The 23,604-nt window shown below is 46.2% G+C and overlaps 1 protein-coding gene across 1 annotated transcript; it reads left to right on the top strand.

Moving 5' to 3' along the window:
- Positions 1-446: 446 nt before the first annotated feature.
- Positions 447-21,788, top strand: LOC138794570 (scavenger receptor cysteine-rich domain-containing group B protein-like). The gene is made up of 7 exons (XM_069973324.1): positions 447-552; positions 3,759-4,316; positions 4,601-4,921; positions 5,003-5,323; positions 6,263-6,589; positions 6,820-7,134; positions 21,572-21,788. Exons 1-7 carry the CDS (start codon positions 495-497, stop codon positions 21,586-21,588), a joined length of 1,917 nt encoding a protein of 638 aa, XP_069829425.1. The 5' UTR covers positions 447-494; the 3' UTR covers positions 21,589-21,788.
- Positions 21,789-23,604: the final 1,816 nt, after the last annotated feature.

Raw genomic sequence — 23,604 nt, 5'->3', positions numbered from 1 at the left:
CTCTTCTGCCTATCTAGCCGCAGGTATCTAAGTTCCATCAGGGTTCGGGGCTCACTCTACTCGTTCAGTAGCCACATCCTGGGCGGAGAGAGCCTTAGTATCTAATGAGCAGATATGCAGGGCTGCTACACGGAGCTCCCCCCATACCTTTTTTTAAGCACTATAGGCTCCGGTTATCCTCTCAAGAAGACTTAATCTTTGGGAGAAGGGTATTGCAGGCAGTGGTCCCACCCTAGGCGTAATTCCTATTCTAGTCTCCATGGGTGGCGTCATAGGGCGAGAGGGAAAGCAATTACTGGTTAGTAATTCATGTTTTTTCATGTTGTATAAACAGTAGATCACACAGTTCTCGTAGTACCCCTCTCCTTCTCTCAGCTAAACAAATAGTGGGATGCTCTGTTTGTCTTTTTCACATTAACCAGCTGGTAAACAGGACCTCTGAGCCCGTGTGGTATCACAGAGGCATCACCTGCACAGCAGTCGCTGTAGCTATCATGTTCCTCCTCATCTGGTTCGTCTTCATCATTGCTCACACGACAGTGTACATTGAAGGTTAGTTCGGGAGGTTCCTGTAAGCTGCTGTAGGTTATATAGAGAATTAGGAAGGGAGGGAGAGGTGGTGACGACCATAGCTAGCTGGGCCCATTAGAGCTGTGGCTGATCTGACTGATGGGGTGATGACAGTGGAGAAAGTTACATAATATATGCTGCCTGAACAACGATAACTATCTACAAGGGTCAGGTAGGAGCAGGATATGGGTCTGGTATAAGCAGAAGGGTCAGGTAGGATCGGGAGAAGGGTCGGGTAAGATCGGGAGAAGGGTCGGGTAGGATCGGGAGAAGGGTCGGGTAAGATCGGGAGAAGGGTCGGGTAGGATCGGGAGAAGGGTCGGGTAGGATCGGGAGAAGGGTCGGGTAGGATCGGGAGAAGGGTCGGGTAGGATCGGGAGAAGGGTCGGGTAGGATCGGGAGAAGGGTCGGGTAGGATCGGGAGAAGGGTCGGGTAGGATCGGGAGAAGGGTCGGGTAGGATCGGGAGAAGGGTCGGGTAGGATCGGGAGAAGGGTCGGGTAGGGTCGGGTAAGATCGGGAGAAGGGTCGGGTAGGATCGGGAGAAGGGTCGGGTAGGATCGGGAGAAGGGTCTGGTAGGATCGGGAGAAGGGTCGGGTAGGATCGGGAGAAGGGTCGGGTAGGGTCGGGTAAGATCGGGAGAAGGGTCGGGTAGGATCGGGAGAAGGGTCGGGTAGGATCGGGAGAAGGGTCGGGTAGGATCGGGAGAAGGGTCTGGTAGGATCGGGAGAAGGGTCGGGTAGGATCGGGAGAAGGGTCGGGTAGGATCGGGAGAAGGGTTGGGTATAAGCAGAAGGATTGGCTGTTTACCAGCTGGTTAGTGTGAAAAAGACAAACAGAGCATCCCACTATTTGTTTAACTGAGGGAACATACTGAGCAGTGGTGGTACTACTCCTCCACCTTATAAAAGTCTCCTGCTCATACCCAACCCTTCTGCTTATAGCAGACCCTTCTCCTGCTAATACCTGACCCTTCTCTTGCCCTTACCTGACCCTTCTCTTGCCCTTACCTGACCCTTCTCTTGCCCTTACCTGACCCTTCTCTTGCCCTCACCTGACCCTTCTCTTGCCCTCACCTGACCCTTCTCTTGCCCTCACCTGACCCTTCTCTTGCCCTCACCTGACCCTTCTCTTGCCCTCACCTGACCCTTCTCTTGCCCTTACCTGAGCCTTCTCTTGCCCTTACCTGAGCCTTCTCTTGCCCTTACCTGAGCCTTCTCTTGCCCTTACCTGAGCCTTCTCTTGCCCTTACCTGAGCCTTCTCCTGCCCTGAAATGGATACGTCAGCAAGGGAAAAAAAAGAAATTACAAATTTCTGTCACCAGTTGATTTGAAAGAATTTATTTCTATTAAAATATCTCCAGTCTTCCAGTACTTATCAGCTGCTGTATGCCCTGCAGGAAGTGGTGTATTCTCTCCAGTCTGGAGAGCAGGAGAGGTTTTCTATGGGGATTTGCTGCTGCTCTGGACAGTTCCTGACATGGACAGAGGTGGCAGCAGAGAGGACTGTGTCAGACTGGAGAGAATACAACAATTCCTGCAGGACATACAGCAGCTGATAAGTACTGGAAGACTGGAGATTTTTTAATAGAAGTAAATTACAAATCTCTATAACTTTCTGAAACCAGTTGATATGAAAGATTATTTTTTTTATTTTTGCTGGTGTACCCCTTTAACTTGCTTCCCTCCTACACATACCTGTCCCCTCTCCTGCTGTCAATTGAGTGGTCTCCTGCTCATAACCCCCCCCCCCACACACACACACACACACACTTCTCTCAGACCTCTCCTGTACAGTATGTGAAGGTTATTCGGGATTGATTGGTTGGTAGAGAGAATTGCATTGTATCCATGAAGGTTCTGGGGTCCTGTTCACACACGACCCGTCTCTGGTCATGGACGCAGCATTATTGCATTGTATCCATGGAGGCTCTGGGGTCCTGTTCACACACGACCCGTCTCTGGTCATGGACGCAGCATTATTACATTGTATCCATGAAGGTTCTGGGGTCCTGTTCACACACGACCCGTCTCTGGTCATGGACGCAGCATTATTACATTGTATCCATGAAGGTTCTGGGGTCCTGTTCACACACGACCCGTCTCTGGTCATGGACGCAGCATTATTACATTGTATCCATGGAGGTTCTGGGGTCCTGTTCACACACGACCCGTCTCTGGTCATGGACGCAGCATTATTGCATTGTATCCATGGAGGCTCTGGGGTCCTGTTCACACACGACCCGTCTCTGGTCATGGACGCAGCATTATTACATTGTATCCATGAAGGTTCTGGGGTCCTGTTCACACACGACCCGTCTCTGGTCATGGACGCAGCATTATTACATTGTATCCATGGAGGTTCTGGGGTCCTGTTCACACACGATTCTTCTCTAGTCATGGACGCAGCATTATTACATTGTATCCATGGAGGTTCTGGGGTCCTGTTCACACACGAGCCGTCTCTGGCCATGGACGCAGCATTATTACATTGTATCCATGGAGGTTCTGGGGTCCTGTTCACACACGACCCGTCTCTGGTCATGGACGCAGCATTATTACATTGTATCCATGGAGGTTCTGGGGTCCTGTTCACACACGATTCTTCTCTAGTCATGGACGCAGCATTATTACATTGTATCCATGGAGGTTCTGGGGTCCTGTTCACACACGAGCCGTCTCTGGCCATGGACGCAGCATTATTACATTGTATCCATGGAGGTTCTGGGGTCCTGTTCACACACGAGCCGTCTCTGGTCATGGACGCAGCATTATTACATTGTATCCATGGAGGTTCTGGGGTCCTGTTCACACACGACCCGTCTCTGGTCATGGACGCAGCATTATTACATTGTATCCATGAAGGTTCTGGGGTCCTGTTCACACACGACCCGTCTCTGGCCATGGACGCAGCATTATTACATTGTATCCATGGAGGTTCTGGGGTCCTGTTCACACACGACCCGTCTCTGGCCATGTACGCAGCATTATTGCAGGGATTTTATATGCATTTATGTTGGTATCTTATTGGTTTGAATACTGAGGTAAGGTTGATATTTGATATTTATTGTAGTGTATTTAGTGTCTGTACGCCGGGACCTGATCGCTGCAGCTGATCCCTAACAGAAAGGTGAGCCACTTGCTTGTCTCGGTGGATTCTCTGGTTATATATACTTTGTCTCTCCAAGGTTGTTCCTATGGGATCCACAGATCTGCGGAGATCATCGTCTACTGTGATCGCTTCAGATATGGCGGCAATCAGCATGAACTGGGGACAATCAGAAGGTTTGCAGAAGAGCTGCAGAACGTCACCAACCAACAGGTGATGTTTTACTACTACGACATGGGCTTCAAGGAGACCCAGGAATACTTCCGCCGCCATCCCGGGACGGTCAGATACATCTCGCAGAGAAAACCCATTGTCGACTTCATTAACTCCATGACATGGAGACCACAGGCCGACAATGCCCACCGGCCACACATCCTCATCTTACTGCTGGATGGCTACGACCCCTACCTGTTTATGAAGCCCAAGATACACAAACTGAAGAGAGCTGGGGTGGAGATATTTGTGGCGGGATTTACAAGATCCTTCATCCATGAATATATTGACATTGTGTCCTACCCACCAAAGACCCATTTACATAACATAGCGGAATATCTGAGTATTGACGGAGGTCTGTCCGTGTTGAGGCGGTCAGTGTGTCGCAGCATCGAGAGGAAGGGAGGACCCGCCAAGAGAGCTCGTAAGTTTCTCAACTGCAGAAAGTATCAGTAATGTCGGCATCTTCGTCTAGTCTCCATATTGTTGTAGAATCTAAAGAAGCTGACACTGCGTGTAGGAGCTTCACAAGTGCTCAGGAAGGACTTATAAGATGTTGTGTGTCATTCAGGCCCCGTAGAGGAAGGCAGAGGGACCCCAGCTAGATGACCACATTTCCTGAAATTGGATTTTGTCAAATTTGATTCAGATGCCAATTCAGAAGTGCCCCATGGACACATGATCTCTGATCCTTCTGCCCTTCTCCAGTTCTTTCTCAGGTCCAGTTGGTGGGTGGCAATGACCGCTGCCAGGGAAGAGTGGAATTTCTCTACAATGATACCTGGGGCTGGCTGAGTGACAAACACTGGGACAGGCATGGAGCCGATGTTGTCTGTAGGCAGATGGGGTGTGGACCTTCTCTGGAGGCCTTGAAGGGAGATGCATTCGGGACAGCATCTGGTAAGGTGCTGACACAATTGGACTGTACTGGAGATGAGCATGATGCTTCCCAGTGTTTACTGGGAACATGGACCGAACCGGACCCAGCAATACCTCAGCGTAGTGCAGGGGTCAGCTGTCTGCCCTCTGGTAAGTCTTCTAGGTAAGAACCTATTACTAATGTTCTACTTTTTCGTTACGAACATGACCTCCTCCTTTTTCGCCACGCAGGTGTTAGTAATGTCCGACTGGTCAATGGTTCTGGACCCTGTGACGGGATAGTGGAAGTTTCCCTCAATAACACGTGGAGTAGATTCTGCCTCTGGAACTTTGATGTAAAGGAAGCTTCAGTCATATGCAGACACATGGGCTGTGGACCTCTGGTGACGATGCAGGAAAACATGCTGGGACAGAATGATCCCCAGTGGAGGATGGTAGAGCAAACACATTGTTCTGGGTCCGAGGCTCACTTAGCTGAATGCAGCCTCAGTGTCTGGAACTCACAACCATGCTTCCTTAACATCCATGCAAGAATTGCCTGTTCCACATCAGGTGGGACAATCACAAAGGTTTAGTCATGTACTCGGTTTACATGCAGTGGGGACCAGGGATGGTTTCAGGACATACATGACCTAATAATAGACACACTCAGTCCCACCCATGGTGTCTTATTCTGTACAGCTCATAGTAGACATGACCACACCACCAGCTGGTCCTCCACATCTCATCCCCGCCCTGATGTCTTCTGTACAGCTCATAGTAGACATGACCACACCACCAGCTGGTCCTCCACATCTCATCCCCGCCCTGATGTCTTCTTCTGTACAGCTCATAGTAGACATGTCTGTACAGCTCATAGTAGACATGACCACACCACCAGCTGGTCCTCCACATCTCATCCCCGCCGTGATGTCTTCTTCTGTACAGCTCATAGTAGACATGTCTGTACAGCTCATAGTAGACATGACCACACCACCAGCTGGTCCTCCACATCTCATCCCCGCCCTGATGTCTTCTGTACAGCTCATAGTAGACATGACCACACCACCAGCTGGTCCTCCACATCTCATCCCCGCCCTGATGTCTTCTGTACAGCTCATAGTAGACATGACCACACCACCAGCTGGTCCTCCACATCTCAACCCCGCCCTGATGTCTTCTGTACAGCTCATAGTAGACATGTCTGTACAGCTCATAGTAGACATGTCCACACCACCAGCTGGTCCTCCACATCTCATCCCCGCCCTGATGTCTTCTTCTGTACAGCTCATAGTAGACATGTCTGTACAGCTCATAGTAGACATGACCACACCACCAGCTGGTCCTCCACATCTCATCCCCGCCCTGATGTCTTCTTCTGTACAGCTCATAGTAGACATGTCTGTACAGCTCATAGTAGACATGTCCACACCACCAGCTGGTCCTCCATAGTTGAGCTCCATAAGCTTTTTTTGTACTCATCATCTTGTTCTTTCTTCATGTCTTGTGCAGCTATTTCCAAGGTGGCGGTAGAAGGGGGAAACACTGCGTGTTCTGGGAAAGTGAAGATATTCCAGGACAGTAAATGGAACGTTGTACCTGCCTTTGAGTGGGATGTTGAGGAGGAGGCAGTGCTATGTAGGCAGCTTGGCTGTGGCCTCGCTATTGAGCGTGCACATGTCAAGGAAATGTCAATACACAAAGGGGAATTCTCCCATTCAGATCTGCGCAGTATCGCCTGTGCCGGCCATGAAGCAAGTTTCTCCAAGTGCAGCTCTATCTTGTCCAAAGGGCACAGATGTGAGGCCGGGGAGGCCGAGGTGTTGTGTTCACAAGCAGGTATGAAGATCCTAAGCAACCAGGGGTGAGGGCCCAAAGCCTGAGGCTGCACCATTGAGAGATTCCCAAGGACACCATCCAGATCAATGTGTACATCCTGTTGGCTGAGGGCAGCTGTGTGTGTATATGTAGAATGTGGACACTGTGATATGTATAGACAGTCGTGTGCTACACGTGTACATCATGTGACCTGTGTCTGTGCTACATGACACTGACATCCTCTCTTGTAGGCATCTCAAGGGTGAGACTGGTTGGTGGTAACTCCTCGTGCTCAGGACGGGTGGAGGTGTTCTATAACCAGGCCTGGGGAACCGTATGTGATGACACCTGGGATGTCTCCGATGCCCATGTTGTGTGTAGACACGTTGGCTGTGGACCTGCACAACGGGCCCCTGGAGCAGCGTATTTCAGCCCTGGTTCTGGATCAATATGGCTGGAAAAACTGTTCTGTAACGGCACCGAGACCTCGCTGTCCCAGTGCGGAGGAGTCCTGTCTAAGAACAGTCTCTGCACCCACTCCCAGGATGCGGGGGTCATCTGTACAGGCAAGTGTTCCCATCTATATCCTAACAATGAAAGTCTGTCTGTCTGTCTGTCTGTCCTCTATAGATTTCCAAACGCCTGAACCATTTGACCCAAATTTGGCCCACAGATACATTGGGTGCCCGGGAAGGTTAGAGCAAAGGTCCTGTCCCCTCCAGATGTACAGGAGGGGAGGGGGAGGGGGAAGAGTGGCGCCCCATAGAGATGAATGTGAGAATCTCCTCACTGCACACACAGGTGATATAATTAGCTGCAGCTCTCCAGCAGTAATGGCAGTATGAAGTCTTAGCAGGCAGTATGAAGTCTTAGCAACCAATAGGATTATTACTTTCATTTTCACAGGGAGCTGGAATCTGATTGGATGCTAGGGAAGCTGCCTCACAGCAGATCCACAGATATAAATACAGTAAGGGTTCCTTCACACATAGCGGATTTCACGCTGCAAATTCGCAGCAAAATCCGCTTAGGATCCGGTGTCATTCAACCCTATGACACTTCATACTAAATTAACCCCCTTGGCGGCCGGAGCGTAACTTACACTGACAGACACGCCCATCATCCCGCCCGCACACACCGCTCCAGCTTGCTTCATGGGGTGACGTCGAGATCCGTGAGGAGAGAGCCGTGCCAGGCAGCAGCTCAGCGCTGAACACACTGGAAGGAGCCTGCACCATCTAACAGCGGTCTGTGCGGGCGAGATGATGGCGGCCTCTGTCAGCGTAAGTTACGCTCCGGCCGCCAAGGGGGTTAATTTGACAACCCGCTGCGAGTATGTAATCTCGTTGCGAGTATGTAGTGTCATAGGCAGTGGATTTTGCAGCGAATTTGCAGCGTGAAATCTGCTGCGGATCCGGTAGGTGTGAAGGCACCCTAACAGTGTACAGTGTATATACAGTGTATACAGTAAGGGGCTTACCTGCTGGGTAAGGGGGTTGGGGAATGTATACAGTAAGGGGATGTTAGGGAGTGTATACAGCATGGGGGCTACCTGGGGGGGGAGTGTATACAGCATGGGGGCTACCTGGGGGGGATTGTATACAGCATGGGGGGCTAACTGAAGGGGGGAGTGTATACAGCATGGGGGCTACCTGCAGGGGGGAGTGTATACAGCATGGGAGCTACCTGAAGGGGGAGTCTATACAGTATGGGAGATAGCTGCAGGGGGGAGTGTATACAGTATGGGGGCTACCTGCAGGGGTGAAGTGTATACAGTATAGGGACTACCTCCAAGCGGGGGGTGTATAGAGTATGGGGGCTACCCACAGGTGTGGGGGGTGTATACAGTATGGGGGCTACATGCGGGGGAGTGTATACAACTTTGAAACCTCTTCTGTGTTGTCCTCACCAAGGATGAAAGGTAGTGCCTAAGAGGGCCAGATTATGATGATGCAGGGACCCCCAAACTACACACTACAGGTATATAGGACCCCAGAACTATACACTACAGGTATACAGGACCTCCACCAACTATATACTACAGGTAGACAGGACCTTCACCAGCACTGCCAATGTTTTATATAACAATGCCCTGTATACAGTCTGATCACATGATGACATCTCAGTTTGGCTATTAGGTATTTAGGATTTTTAAAGTTTTTAGTTTATTTCTAACCTACAATTTACATAAACAGTGCAGAACTGTCAGGGTATATAGCGTATAAAGGGGTATATAGGGCTCCTGGCGATTTCCCCTTAAGGGTAAATTCACACGGGCAGATCGGCAGCGGATGCCTCCCCTGTGAATTTCAGTGTGATTACATACATACTGGCAGCAGGTTAACAATCCTGCTGGGAGTAAGTCGCGGCCCCATTAACCCCTTAAATCCGCTGCAGATACACCCGTGTGAATTTAACCTAAACAAAAAAGAACAAGGGCATAGATTGGCCTCCTGGGCGACCTTGGAACAAATCTAATTAACACCCTAACACTTTATACCCAGGCAGCCCCGGCTACATTCTCTAGTGTATATATATATATATACAGGGATATATCTGGTTTGTGGATCTTAGTCCCTTTGGTCGGCTCCTAGTCTGGTACTTTTGTTTCCTGTACAGGCCGCTTACTCTGTATTATATATAGTATACACACCGCTTACTCTGTATTATATATATATATATATATATATAGTATACACACCACTTACTCTGTATTATATATATATAGTATACACACCACTTACTCTGTATTATATATATAGTATACACACCACTTACTCTGTATTATATATATATATATATAGTATACACACCGCTTACTCTGTATTATATATAGTATACACACCACTTACTCTGTATTATATATATATATAGTATACACACCGCTTACTCTGTATTATATATAGTATACACACCGCTTACTCTGTATTATATATATATATATATATATATATATAGTATACACACCGCTTACTCTGTATTATATATAGTATACACACCACTTACTCTGTATTATATATATATAGTATACACACCACTTACTCTGTATTATATATATATATATAGTATACACACCGCTTACTCTGTATTATATATATATAGTATACACACCGCTTACTCTGTATTATATATATATATATAGTATACACACCACTTACTCTGTATTATATATATATATAGTATACACACCGCTTACTCTGTATTATATATAGTATACACACCGCTTACTCTGTATTATATATATATATATATATATATATATATATAGTATACACACCGCTTACTCTGTATTATACATATATATATATAGTATACACACCGCTTACTCTGTATTATACATATATATATATAGTATACACACCACTTACTCTGTATTATATATAGTATACACACCACTTACTCTGTATTATATATATAGTATACACACCACTTACTCTGTATTATATATATAGTATACACACCGCTTACTCTGTATTATATATATAGTATACACACCACTTACTCTGTATTATATATAGTATACACACCACTTACTCTGTATTATATATATATATATAGTATACACACCGCTTACTCTGTATTATATATATATATATATAGTATACACACCGCTTACTCTGTATTATATATATATATAGTATACACACCGCTTACTCTGTATTATATATAGTATACACACCACTTACTCTGTATTATATATAGTATACACACCGCTTACTCTGTATTATATATATATATATAGTATACACACCGCTTACTCTGTATTATATATATATAGTATACACACCACTTACTCTGTAATTATATATATATATATATAGTATACACACCGCTTACTCTGTATTATATATAGTATACACACCGCTTACTCTGTATTATATATAGTATACACACCACTTACTCTGTAATTATATATATATATAGTATACACACCGCTTACTCTGTATTATATATATATAGTATACACACCACTTACTCTGTATTATATATAGTATACACACCGCTTACTCTGTATTATATATAGTATACACACCACTTACTCTGTAATTATATATATATAGTATACACACCACTTACTCTGTATTATATATATATATATATATATATATATATATATATATATATATAGTATACACACCGATTACTCTGTATTATATATAGTATACACACCGCTTACTCTGTATTATATATAGTATACACACCACTTACTCTGTAATTATATATATATATATAGTATACACACCGCTTACTCTGTATTATATATATTATACACACCGCTTACTCTGTATTATATATATATAGTATACACACCGCTTACTCTGTAATTATATATATATATAGTATACACACCGCTTACTCTGTATTATATATAGTATACACACCGCTTACTCTGTATTATATATATATAGTATACACACCGCTTACTCTGTAATTATATATATATATAGTATACACACCGCTTACTCTGTATTATATATAGTATACACACCACTTACTCTGTAATTATATATATATATAGTATACACACCGCTTACTCTGTAATTATATATATATAGTATACACACCGCTTACTCTGTATTATATATAGTATACACACCGCTTACTCTGTATTATATATAGTATACACACCACTTACTCTGTAATTATATATATATATAGTATACACACCGCTTACTCTGTATTATATATATTATACACACCGCTTACTCTGTATTATATATAGTATACACACCACTTACTCTGTATTATATATATATAGTATACACACCGCTTACTCTGTAATTATATATATATATAGTATACACACCGCTTACTCTGTATTATATATAGTATACACACCACTTACTCTGTAATTATATATATATATAGTATACACACCACTTACTCTGTATTATATATATATATATATATATATATATATATATATAGTATACACACCGCTTACTCTGTATTATATATAGTATACACACCGCTTACTCTGTATTATATATAGTATACACACCACTTACTCTGTAATTATATATATATATAGTATACACACCGCTTACTCTGTATTATATATATTATACACACCGCTTACTCTGTATTATATATAGTATACACACCACTTACTCTGTAATTATATATATATATAGTATACACACCGCTTACTCTGTATTATATATATTATACACACCGCTTACTCTGTATTATATATAGTATACACACCACTTACTCTGTATTATATATATAGTATACACACCGCTTACTCTGTATTATATATAGTATACACACCGCTTACTCTGTATTATATATATATATATAGTATACACACCGCTTACTCTGTATTATATATATATATATATATATATATATATATATATAGTATACACACCGCTTACTCTGTATTATATATATATATATATATATATATAGTATACACACCACTTACTCTGTATTATATATAGTATACACACCGCTTACTCTGTATTATATATATATATATATATATATATAGTATACACACCACTTACTCTGTATTATATATATATATAGTATACACACCACTTACTCTGTATTATATATATAGTATACACACCGCTTACTCTGTATTATATATAGTATACACACCGCTTACTCTGTATTATATATATATATATATATATATATATATATATATATATATATATATATATATAAATTAGTATACACACCCACCGCTCCTTCTGTCACTACCGGAGTAACATACAACCCTTGCAGATATGTATAAAACTACTTTACTAATAACCAATCCTATATTAGGCTCAGATGGATAGGGTCTATCTGCATGCAAAATACCAAAACCAAAATAAGACCGAAAGATATGGAAAACTTATTGATTTTTATTTTAATCAGAATCATAGAAAATCAGATAAAAATACATATAGCATGAGCTGGAGCTAATACAAATCCCCAATAGGGGTGGATATAAATGGGTTCCATAATGAAAAAGGACATGGTCATTCTGTGGGGATCCCTTGGTGGATGGACGGGCCTATATTCTGCTTCCCCAGGCAACTGGACTCAAACCTCGCGTAACGGATTAAGTTCTGTTTTTTCTCCCTTTTATTTTAAGAACTGTATCTCACTATATATATATATATATATATATATATATATATATATGTCTGTGTATTTTATCTTGTATTTTTCTTAAATAACCCTTTGTTGTATGCACTGTCTTTTTTATTATATTAAATTTCACTTTAATAAGAGTCTTCTTGTGTCCTAACGATCCTATGACCCTAGGAAGAGCGTTACCGAGGGCGAGTTGTTATCTGTTAGGGCTATAGCGTATAGTCTGTGGTGATTGTGTAAGGTGTGTAAGGTGAGGTGTCACGTCAGCCTTATATGATGTGTGGGGGCAGCGACATGATTGGAGGAGGTTCTGGTTGGCAGCTGACGGAGGGGGGTCCAGCCTGACCCTGTGGCCTATCAGCCAGAACCTAAGTCACGGGGATCGTGACAAATTGGTGACAATTTGAGTCCAGTTGCCTGGAGAAGCAGAATATAGGCCCGACCATCCAACAAGGGATCCCCAAAGAATGAGCCCTACCTATCAGCCATATCTGTCTTAAAGGACTGAGAGACCCAGTGGTGAGGTGGACAGATATATATATATTAAGGACATGCTGTTTGGGTAACATGCAATAATCTTTCATGTATTTACTTTGGATGTTCCACTGATGTTCATTTTGCTTTGTGACATACCCAGTGGCCGGTACATTTGTATGTAGGTCACCATTCAATATATATTTATTCAATGTCCTTTTTCATTATGTAACCTATTTATATCCACCCCTATTGGGGGTTTGTATTAGCTCCAGCTCATGCTATATGCTTTTTTTATCTGATTTTCTATGATTCTGATTAAAATAAAAATGAATACGTTTTCCATATCTTTCGGTCTTTCGGTCTGCTTTACTAATAACATAGATGACAAGGACACTATACATCATATACAGATACAATACATAGAGAACACAACCACACACAGCTGCCTCCTTTCCTACCCCCTGGATACCAAGCACCATGTGACCATGTGTATGTATATACAGTATAACCTATATCCAGACCCCACACCGTATCCTGGATCTATAGTTACTATCACAGCCACATCCAGCAGCCGACCACTAGTACATGTACATATAGAGACTCATGCATATATATCTATAGCCATACCTCCCAACCGTCCCGTTTTCGGCGGGACAGTCCCGATTTTGGGGTCATGTCCCGCCGTCCCGGAACGGTCCCCAAGTGTCCCGCTTCCCAAAACACAGCTGGCCCTTTAACTACGAGTGCTCCTGGTGAGCGCTGGCAGATGCGGGGCTGTGATTGGCTGGCTCCTGTGACCGGAAGCTGCATTCTGCCTCCGGCCACAAGAGTGCGGGAGATACAAACTCCCTCTGATGAGTCTGTTCCCGGCCTCGGGAGTGTATCAGCCGGCTGGGGAACTACTCCCTGCTCCCGCCCACCAGAAGACCGCGAAGGAGGGAGAAGAGGAGCAGCTGCTGGGAGAGGAGCACTGCTGCTGCGCGGCCCGGTATAAGGGGATTGGGGGGTGTTAATGAGGCCGAGCAGGAGGCAGTTTACAAGGAAGCGGTTAAGTTACCTTTGGAGTCAGCACATCCCCCACCTTCTGTGCTGAGCACCCAGAGCACTGTACGGACTCAGCAGAGAAGGGGGGAGGGGAGGATGGAAGTGACTTAACCCCTTCCCTGCTGTGCAGGTTAGCTGTCTGCTATCATGTCTGTCAGCCAGCTGCTGACGCTACCAGGCACTGCCAGGAGGGAAGGAGGATGAATGAGGCTTCTCTGCCTGACCAGCCTGGACGGCAGACAGTGACCTGGAGGGACTGTGGATGAAGTGCTCATTATCTGTGTATTGTCTGATGTCCCCTAAAGTCACTATAAGGAAAACCCCTTCTCTAGGGGGAGTAATCAGATGACTTCTAATACTACTACTCCCAGCAGGCTGCTGCATTAGGCTGAGGAGGCAGAGCCACAACTTAACTCTACATAGTAGCTAAAACTCATCCTGGCAGTCCAGAGGGTACAGAGAGATGATAGAGAATCACTCCTGATGATAGAGAATCACTCCTGATGATAGAGAATCCCTCCTGATGATAGAGAATCCCTCCTGATAATAGAGAATCCCTCCTGATAATAGAGAATCCCTCCTGATAATAGAGAATCCCTCCTGATAATAGAGAATCCCTCCTAAAAGAGAGGATATCACCTTTAATACTGTTTCCCCACAATTCTGGTCCATGTATGTAGTTTAATCCATGTCCCTATGTGGTCACCAATAGATGTACAATGTTGCCATGATTGCGCAGCTACTGGTGACCACATATATGTCCATATGCTGTACAAACAACGGCCGTTCCACGTGAACAACTGTTTAACGCTAACTATGGTCAGAAGTAATGAACGTGTTCAATAACTCCAGCCGTAGGTTGTGTTAAACAACGGCCATTCAAGCTGAACGGTTGTTGTTTGTACAGCATATGAACATAGCCTTAAAGTGTAACCATCATCTTTCGCTGGTGGCAGGATACGCTGTCAAAATGCTGCCACCATGCTACAGTACCTGTGAAGGTCCAACAATACCATCAATTGCACTGTATGCAACGACACTGCCAGAAGTATTCCATCTCCGCTGGGCGCATGTACAGGATATCCTGCCACCAGAGAAAGACCATCAGTACACTTTAAGTTTCACAAAGATTTGAAAAATAGGCCTTGGTACTTATGGCCAAAAGTGGGGAGTTAGAGAAGCACTACAGGAATTTTTTTTTCTTGCTTATATAATGCAACTTGGCAATTACTAGAGGTACTTTAGTTATCATGCTATGCAGTTAGTCTACAGTAGCGGCATTAAAGTGACAGTACCACCAGGCCCAGGCTGAAGCACTGGAGGCGGCCGACCCACCCTTAGTGGGGGGAAACCCCCCCGCCCCTCTATGATAGGGTTCCATTGATTCTAATGCAGTCACGTCATGGAGGGGCTGGAGTTTCTTCCCACTAGGGTACTATTACACCAACAGATCTGACGACAGATTATCTGCCAAAGATTTGAAGCCAAAGCCAGAAACAGACTATAAACAGAGATCAGGTCATAAAGGAAAGACTGGATTTCTCCTCTTTTCAAATTCACTCCTGGGTTTGGCTTCAAATCTTTGGCAGATAATCTGTCGTCAGATCTGTTGGTGTAATAGTACCCTAAGGGTAGGTCGGCCCGCCTCCAATGCTTCAGCCTGGGCCTTGTGGTACAGTCACTTTAAGTTATTGTATGGTGGCATTATTTAGTCATATATGTTGGTGATATTTAGATCTTTTGCTAATAGCGATAATTGGCGTGTTCAAATGGGCCTTCACAACGGGCGTATTGAGACCTAGTGCAGCCCAAGCTGTAAATACAGCCCTGGTGATCAGCAGTGTATTATATACTTATCTTCCTGTATGAGTGTGTATATATTTCTCCATTCTGTGTAGGTATACAGCAGTGTATTATATACTTATTATCCTCCTGTATGAGTGTGTATATATCTCTCCATTCTGTGTAGGTATACAGCAGTGTATTATATACTTATCTTCCTCCTGAGTGTGTATATATCTCTCCATTCAGTGTAGGTATACAGCAGTGTATTATATACTTATCTTCCTACTGAGTGTGTATATATCTCTCCATTCAGTGTAGGGATGTAATCCACAATATGTTATATTCTAAGTTTTATCACTTATCGCCAGCTACAGTCTTCAGAAATTAAAAAGATTTTTTTTTGCAGAGGAAATGAGCCAAAGCCAAGAGTTAGCTCAGAAGGAAAAGAGATATAAGTTAAAGTGCTATACTTACCATCCTGGTCAAACCATTTTTTTCTGCAAGAAAACCAATGTGGCACTACAGTGGAAGACGTGATATGGGAGGGTAGGGGCGTGTCTTGGGGGTTAGGGGCGTGTCTTGGGGATAGGGCGTGTCTTTGGGTGGGGTTAGGGGCGTGTCCATGTCCCTCTTTCCTCTCAGCCAAAGTTGGGAGGTATGTCTATAGCAACACACACTTCTACCTAGAATATCTATATGTACACGTATACAGTCTACTGTGATACGTATATTGCTATATACACACACAGAAGGCCACATATATTATACCTGTACCTTAGTGCTTGTTGGTCCAGGGCCGCAGGAAAGAGAGAGAGAGAGCAGAGGTGTAGCGAGGCAAAGATTAAGCACAGGGGGCCCATGTTGTCCCTTCACTGCTGGTATATAACACACATATATATAATATATTAAATGAAGTTTAGATATGTATAAGTGATTGTTCAGATTGGCTCCTCTCTCCTGGCAGCACTAGTGCGGTGGTCACAATATGGGATACATAAGGTCATATATACTGTGCACCTGGAAGGTTTTTATGAAGAATCATTATCAGGCAGCTCTGGGCTCAATCACCATTTTTTAAAGTAATTGCATTAAAGTTTTCGCATTTAACCCCTTAAAGACAGAGACAACTTGCATTTTTGCGTTTTCGTTTTTTCCTCCTTGTGTATATAAGGCCATACATACATACATACATACATAGCACTTGCATTTTTTCACCTAGAGACCCACATCATCCCTTATCCTTATTTTTTGCGCCACTAATTGTACTTTGCAATGACGGCTGCATTTTTTTATAAATTACACTGCGAAACCAGGAAAATATTCAAAGTGTGGTGAAATTGGAAAAAAAAAACAACGCATTTTGTTTATTTGGGGGGTATTTGTGTTTTTATGTTGTTCGCCCTGGGGTAACACTGACTTGTTATACATGTTCCTCAAGTCATTACGATTGCGACGATATATAACATGTATAACTTTTCTTGTATCTGATGGCCGGTAAAAAATCAAACCATTGTTACCAAATATACGTCCCTTACAATCGCTCTATTCCCGGCTTATAGCGCTTTTATCCTTTGGTCTATGGGGCTGTGTCAGGTGTCAGTTTTTGCGCCACGATGTGATCTTTCTATCGGTACCTTGATTGCGCATATACGACTTTGATCACTTTTTATTACAATTTTTCTGGATTTGATTTGACCAAAAATGCGCAATTTTGCATTTTGTTTTTTTTTGCGCTGACGCCGTTTACCGTGTGAGATCAGGAATGTGATTAATTAATAGTTCGGGCGATTACGCACGCGGCTATAGCAAACATGTTTATTTATTTATAACATGGGAAAAGGGGGGTGATTCTGAGTTTTATTAGGGGAGGGGGATTTTTTACTAATAACAACACTTTTTTTTTTATTCCTTTTACACTTATACTAGAAGCCCCCCTGGGGTTAGGGTTATTCCCCCTGGGGTTAGGGTTATTCCCCCTGGGGTTAGGGTTATTGCCTTCTGGGGTTAGGGTTATTCCCCCTGGGGTTAGGGTTATTCCCCCTGGGGTTAGGATTCTTCCCCCTGGGGTTAGGGTTATTCCCCCTGGGGGACTTCTAGTATAAGCACTCTGATCTCTCATTGATCTATGCTGTATATAGTAATACAGCATAGATCGATGAGATAGGCACCTGATTGCTTTCAGCTGCTGCAGCCGGAAGCAACCGAGTGCCGAGTCGGGATCAGCGCCATTACAGCGCAGACCCCGGCCAGCAGCAGACACAGAAATCACTCCTCCAGGACAACGTCCTGGGGTGGGCAATCTCCGCCACTAGACCACCAGGGATCAGACTGCATAAGTAATACTTTATTAGCGGGCATGGCAATCTGATCATGCTCGTTAATAGCCACGGTCCCAGGGTACATGTGGCACCCGGGACTGCGGCGGTTCAGAGCAGGGTCACCGCGCGGCCTCCCTCTGAACTCCCTGAGGCGACCAAAGGGCCTAAATATACACCCTGTGTTGTTAAGGTACTTAGGGACCAAATTTTAACCCCTTAACGGAGGCACCGTTGTCTCCGCTCCCTGCTGTCTGTACCTGAGGAGGCACCGTTGTCTCCGCTCCCTGCTGTCTGTACCTGAGGAGGCGCCATTGTCTACGCTGCCTGCTGTCTGTACCTGAGGAGGCGCCGTTGTCTCCGCTTCCTGCTGTCTGGACCTGAGGAGGGGCCATTGTCCCCGCTCCCTGCTGTCTGTACCTGAGGAGGTGCCGTTGTCTCCGCTCCCTGCTGTCTGTACCTGAGGAGGGGCCGTTGTCTCTGCTCCCTGCTGTCTGTACCTGAGGAGGCGCCGTTGTCTCCGCCCCCTGCTGTCTGTACCTGAGGAGGCGCCGTTGTCTCCGCTCCCTACTGTCTGTACCTGTGGAGGCGCCGTTGTCTCCGCTCCCTGCTGTCTGTACCTGAGGAGGCGCCGTTGTCTCCGCTCCCTGCTGTCTGTACCTGAGGAGGCGCCGTTGTCTCCGCTCCCTGCTGTCTGTACCTGAGGAGGCGCCGTTGTCTCCGCTTCCTGCTGTCTGTACCTGAGGAGGCGCCGTTGTCTACGCTGCCTGCTGTCTGAAACCTGAGGAGGCGCCGTTGTCTACGCTCCCTGCTGTCTGTACCTGAGGAGGCGCCGTTGTCTCCGCTCCCTGCTGTCTGTACCTGAGGAGGCGCCGTTGTCTCCGCTCCCTGCTGTCTGTACCTGAGGAGGCGCCGTTGTCTCCGCTCCCTGCTTTCTGTACCGTGAATTAGGAGTCGGCGTTGTCTCTGCTCCCTGCTGTCTGTACCTGAGGAGGCGCCGTTGTCTCTGCTCCCTGCTGTCTGTACCTGAGGAGGCGCCGTTGTCTCTGCTCCCTGCTGTCTGTACCTGAGGAGGCGCCGTTGTCTCCGCTCCCTGCTGTCTGTACCTGAGGAGGCGCCGTTGTCTCCGCTCCCTGCTGTCTGTACCTGAGGAGGCGCCGTTGTCTCCGCTCCCTGCTGTCTGTACCTGAGGAGGCGCCGTTGTCTCCGCTCCCTGCTGTCTGTACCTGAGGAGGCGCCGTTGTCTCCGCTCCCTGCTGTCTGTACCTGAGGAGGCGCCGTTGTCTTCGCTCCCTGCTCTCTGTACCTGTGAATTAGGAGTTTAAGCTTCCTGATCTATCTCCAGTGTGACCCCCAATGTAATGTGATTCTATGGTGCCGTCTCCTAATGCACAGGTACGCTCAGCAGTAGAGTCGATCAAACTTCGAGAAATCCTAGGTTCTATCGAACTCGAACATTCACGAACCTGCCGCATTTGATTGCTGATGTCTTCCCGGTCTGTGGGGAAGGAGGAGACAGCCCGGGGACCTATTACCTAGGCTGAATCCCAGAATTTCAGGCAGTACCCGGGCAGTCTCCTCCTTCCCCACGGACCTTGAAGACATCAGCAATCTAATGCGGCAGGTTTGTGAATGTTCGAGTTTGATGTAAGCTAGGATTTCCCGAGGTTTGATTGACTCTACTCAGCAGCGGAGACAGCAGCAGCAGTAACACCTCCAGTAAGGTATCCCTTCACCCCCGGTAAGGTATCCCGTCACCCCCGGTAAGGTATCCCGTCACCCCCGGTAAGGTATCCCGTCACCTCCGGTAAGGTATCCCGTCACCTCCGGTAAGGTATCCCGTCACCCCCGGTAAGGTATCCCGTCACCCCCGGTAAGGTATCCCGTCACCTCCGGTAAGGTATCCCGTCACCCCCGGTAAGGTATCCCGTCACCCCCGGTAAGGTATCCCGTCACCCCCGGTAAGGTATCCCGTCACCTCCGGTAAGGTATCCCGTCACCCCCGGTAAGGTATCCCGTCACCTCCAGTAAGGTATCCCGTCACCTCCAGTAAGGTATGCCGTCACCAAATTCAAAATAGAAATAATTTAGAAAAATGACTCTTGTATCATGGTCGCTGTATATACAAGTACAGTTGCTATATAGATCGGTGTAGGAAACCTTGGCTCCCCAGCTGTTGCAAAACTACAACTCCCATCATACATGGACAAAACTAAAACTTCCCTACCCCTGCAGATAGTAGGTGAAGGCAGTTATTAAGGGGTTAAGTATATAATAATGTACAACCAGACCAGACCCCTTAATAGACACTGGACACTCTCTTGTGTGTCTCCCCTCATCCCAGCCTGGTGTCACCCTGTACCCCCCTTCCCACTCCAGACTGGGCACCCTTCACTCCCCCTCCCCAGACTGGGCACCCTTCACTCCCCCTCCCCAGACTGGGCACCCTTCACCCCTCCCTCCCCCCCCTCAGACTGGGCAGCCTTCACCCTCCTCCCCACACTGGGCGCCCCTGATTGTCCTCCCCTTCCCACACACCTGTATTTTATTTCTTCCTCCTCCATAGTGCAGTGTACATACAGGACCTGCGGTGACATCATAGTCACATGCCAAGGTCCTTCACCATCTACACAGTAACTTTGCTGTACTGTCTCCTGGCTGCGTTTTTACCGAGATTTTGTGCAAATCAGGGCTAAACGCAGCGATTTTGCACAAATTATAGCTAAACAGCAGCCAGGAGACAGTACAGTATGGGAAATAGCTCTGCTGATCAAGTTATAATCGTCCCCGTCCTCCTCACACTGACAGAGGGCAGGAGGCTTCCAGGCTGCCTCATCCACTGCCATCCTCTCTCTGGTCCCTGTGATGGCGCCCCCCCCCCGGTCTCTGCACCCGGGGCAGCTGCCCCCCCCCCCCTCCCTACGGCCCTGGAGAGAGACCCAGAGTATTGGATGGGAGATTTGTCCCATCCATCTAGTGGTGGAATGGAGAATGGTGACCAACTGGGTATATTAGCTTCTTCCTGGACTCAGGGCCTATTAGATAATGTAAATGTATACACAGTGAGAGCTCAGTGACTGCCTACTATCAGTATATACTATATACTTGGCACAGGTATATAGTATATGTGGTCACAGCTCCTGGGTGTGAGGCTATCCGTGTAATATCACATGGATGATGTATTCTATGTATATGCACTTGTAGTGTCTGTATCATCCGTCACATACTCATCAGGATCGCCCTGTGCTGTGATGCAATACGTCATAATAATATTTTACTCTTATAGATGAGGAAGTGTCGTAGCCGATGTCATGTGGTGGATCAGTGATGTCATGTGGTGGATCAGTGATGTCATGTGGTGGGTCAGTGATGTCATCGAGCTGCTGCCTTCTCTTCTGAAGTCTTTTCTGTATTCCTCGATGTGTCCCCCCCCCCCCCCCCCGCATGATAATTTACAAGATGTCTTGTGATCGACTATGATGATTAAAGAGAGATGTCCTCAAGAGTTGTCATAGTCTTATTTACCAGGAGGGAGAAAGCGTTTACAGAGGAGGGTGAAGTGAAAGCCAAATCTGCTGTCAGATCATAAAATCCATATGGGCTGGTGACGGATCCTGGGATGAGTCCATATGGGCTGGTGACGGATCCTGGGATGAGTCCATATGGGCTGGTGACGGATCCTGGGATGAGTCCATATGGGCTGGTGACAGATCTGGGGATGAGTCCATATGGGCTGGTGACAGATCCTGGGATGAGTCCATATGGGCTGGTGACGGATCCTAGGATTAGTCCATATGGGCTGGTGACGGATCCTGGGATGAGTCCATATGGGCTGGTGACGGATCCTGGGATGAGTCCATATGGGCTGGTGACGGATCCTGGGATGAGTCCATATGGGCTGGTGACAGATCCTGGGATGAGTCCATATGGGCTGGTGACAGATCCTGGGATGAGTCCATATGGGCTGGTGACAGATCCTGGGATGAGTCCATATGGGCTGGTGACAGATCCTGGAATGAGTCCATATGGGCTGGTGACAGATCTGGGGATGAGTCCATATGGGCTGGTGACAGATCCTAGGATGAGTCCATATGGGCTGGTGACAGATCCTAGGATGAGTCCATATGGGCTGGTGATGGATCCTGGGATGAGTCCATATGGGCTGGTTACAGATCCTGGAATGAGTCCGTATGGGCTGGTGACAGATCTGGGGATGAGTCCATATGGGCTGGTGACAGATCCTAGGATGAGTCCATATGGGCTGGTGACGGATCCTGGGATGAGTCCATATGGGCTGGTGACGGATCCTGGGATGAGTCCGTATGGGCTGGTTACAGATCCTGGAATGAGTCCGTATGGGCTGGTGACAGATCCTGGAATGAGTCCATATGGGCTGGTGACAGATCCTGGGTCCTGGCGTCACGACAACCTACCATCTGGCTGAGCTATATTCCGACTAACCACCACAGGAGTGGCATCTCACATTACCATCTAGTGACCGGTCGAGCGTACACCACACGTTATAGTGGAGAGACGCAGCAGCAGATCATACAGTGCACAGTCTTGCAGATTAGAATTCTGCTGCTTTTGTTGCTGCGACATATTGAAAAGTAATATACATATATGTTCACGTATCGCCTGTTGCTGTACCTAAAAGTTGCAAACACCTCCTGTTTCTGCCCAAATTGGCGCACTTCTTCTGGGATGTTAAACAGTTGCAATAGTCTCTTGTGCTCTGCAACAGATTCACAAAAAAAGCCTTGGTGCAGAGATATATCACACAACTTTGTATACAGTTAAACATTTTTGAAATGTGTAAGGCTAGCGCACGGAAATGCTGGTGGGGGGCAGCACAAGCCAGTAGGGATAAAATATGTGCTGGTGGGGGGCCGCACAAGCCAGTAGGGATAAAATGTGTGCTGGTGGGGGGCCGCACAAGCCAGTAGGGATAAAATGCGTGCTGGTGGGGGGCCGCACAAGCCAGTAGGGATAAAATGCGTGCTGGTGGGGGGCCGCACAAGCCAGTAGGGATAAAATGCGTGCTGGTGGGGGGCCGCACAAGCCAGTAGGGATAAAATGTGTGCTGGTGGGGGGCCGCACAAGCCAGTAGGGATAAAATGTGTGCTGGTGGGGAGCCGCACAAGCCAGTAGGGATAAAATGTGTGCTGGTGGGGGCAGCCAGCATTACGCTCATCCAGCATCCCTGGCTTCATTGGACAGTTAAGCAGCGGGCGGGGTACACAGCTGCTGATGCCCGAGCAGCAGGGACAGGAGGTAAAGTGGATAGCCAATAACGCTCTCCACTAGCCAGTCATCCAC

Source organism: Dendropsophus ebraccatus, chromosome 6, assembly GCF_027789765.1.
Source record: "Dendropsophus ebraccatus isolate aDenEbr1 chromosome 6, aDenEbr1.pat, whole genome shotgun sequence".
In the NCBI taxonomy this organism is placed as follows: domain Eukaryota; kingdom Metazoa; phylum Chordata; class Amphibia; order Anura; family Hylidae; genus Dendropsophus; species Dendropsophus ebraccatus.
The sequence above is the reverse complement of the archived record's forward strand: the minus strand, read 5'-3'. Positions and strand labels throughout refer to the sequence as shown.

Bases quoted from the DNA above. Each gene is read 5' to 3' on its own strand.
- LOC138794570 (XM_069973324.1), top strand. From the start codon at position 495: ATGTTCCTCCTCATCTGGTTCGTCTTCATCATTGCTCACACGACAGTG. The intron at 4,922-5,002 runs GTAAGTCTTCTA...TTCGCCACGCAG, and splicing joins GGTCAGCTGTCTGCCCTCTG to GTGTTAGTAATGTCCGACTG. The intron at 5,324-6,262 runs GTGGGACAATCA...TGTCTTGTGCAG, and splicing joins AATTGCCTGTTCCACATCAG to CTATTTCCAAGGTGGCGGTA.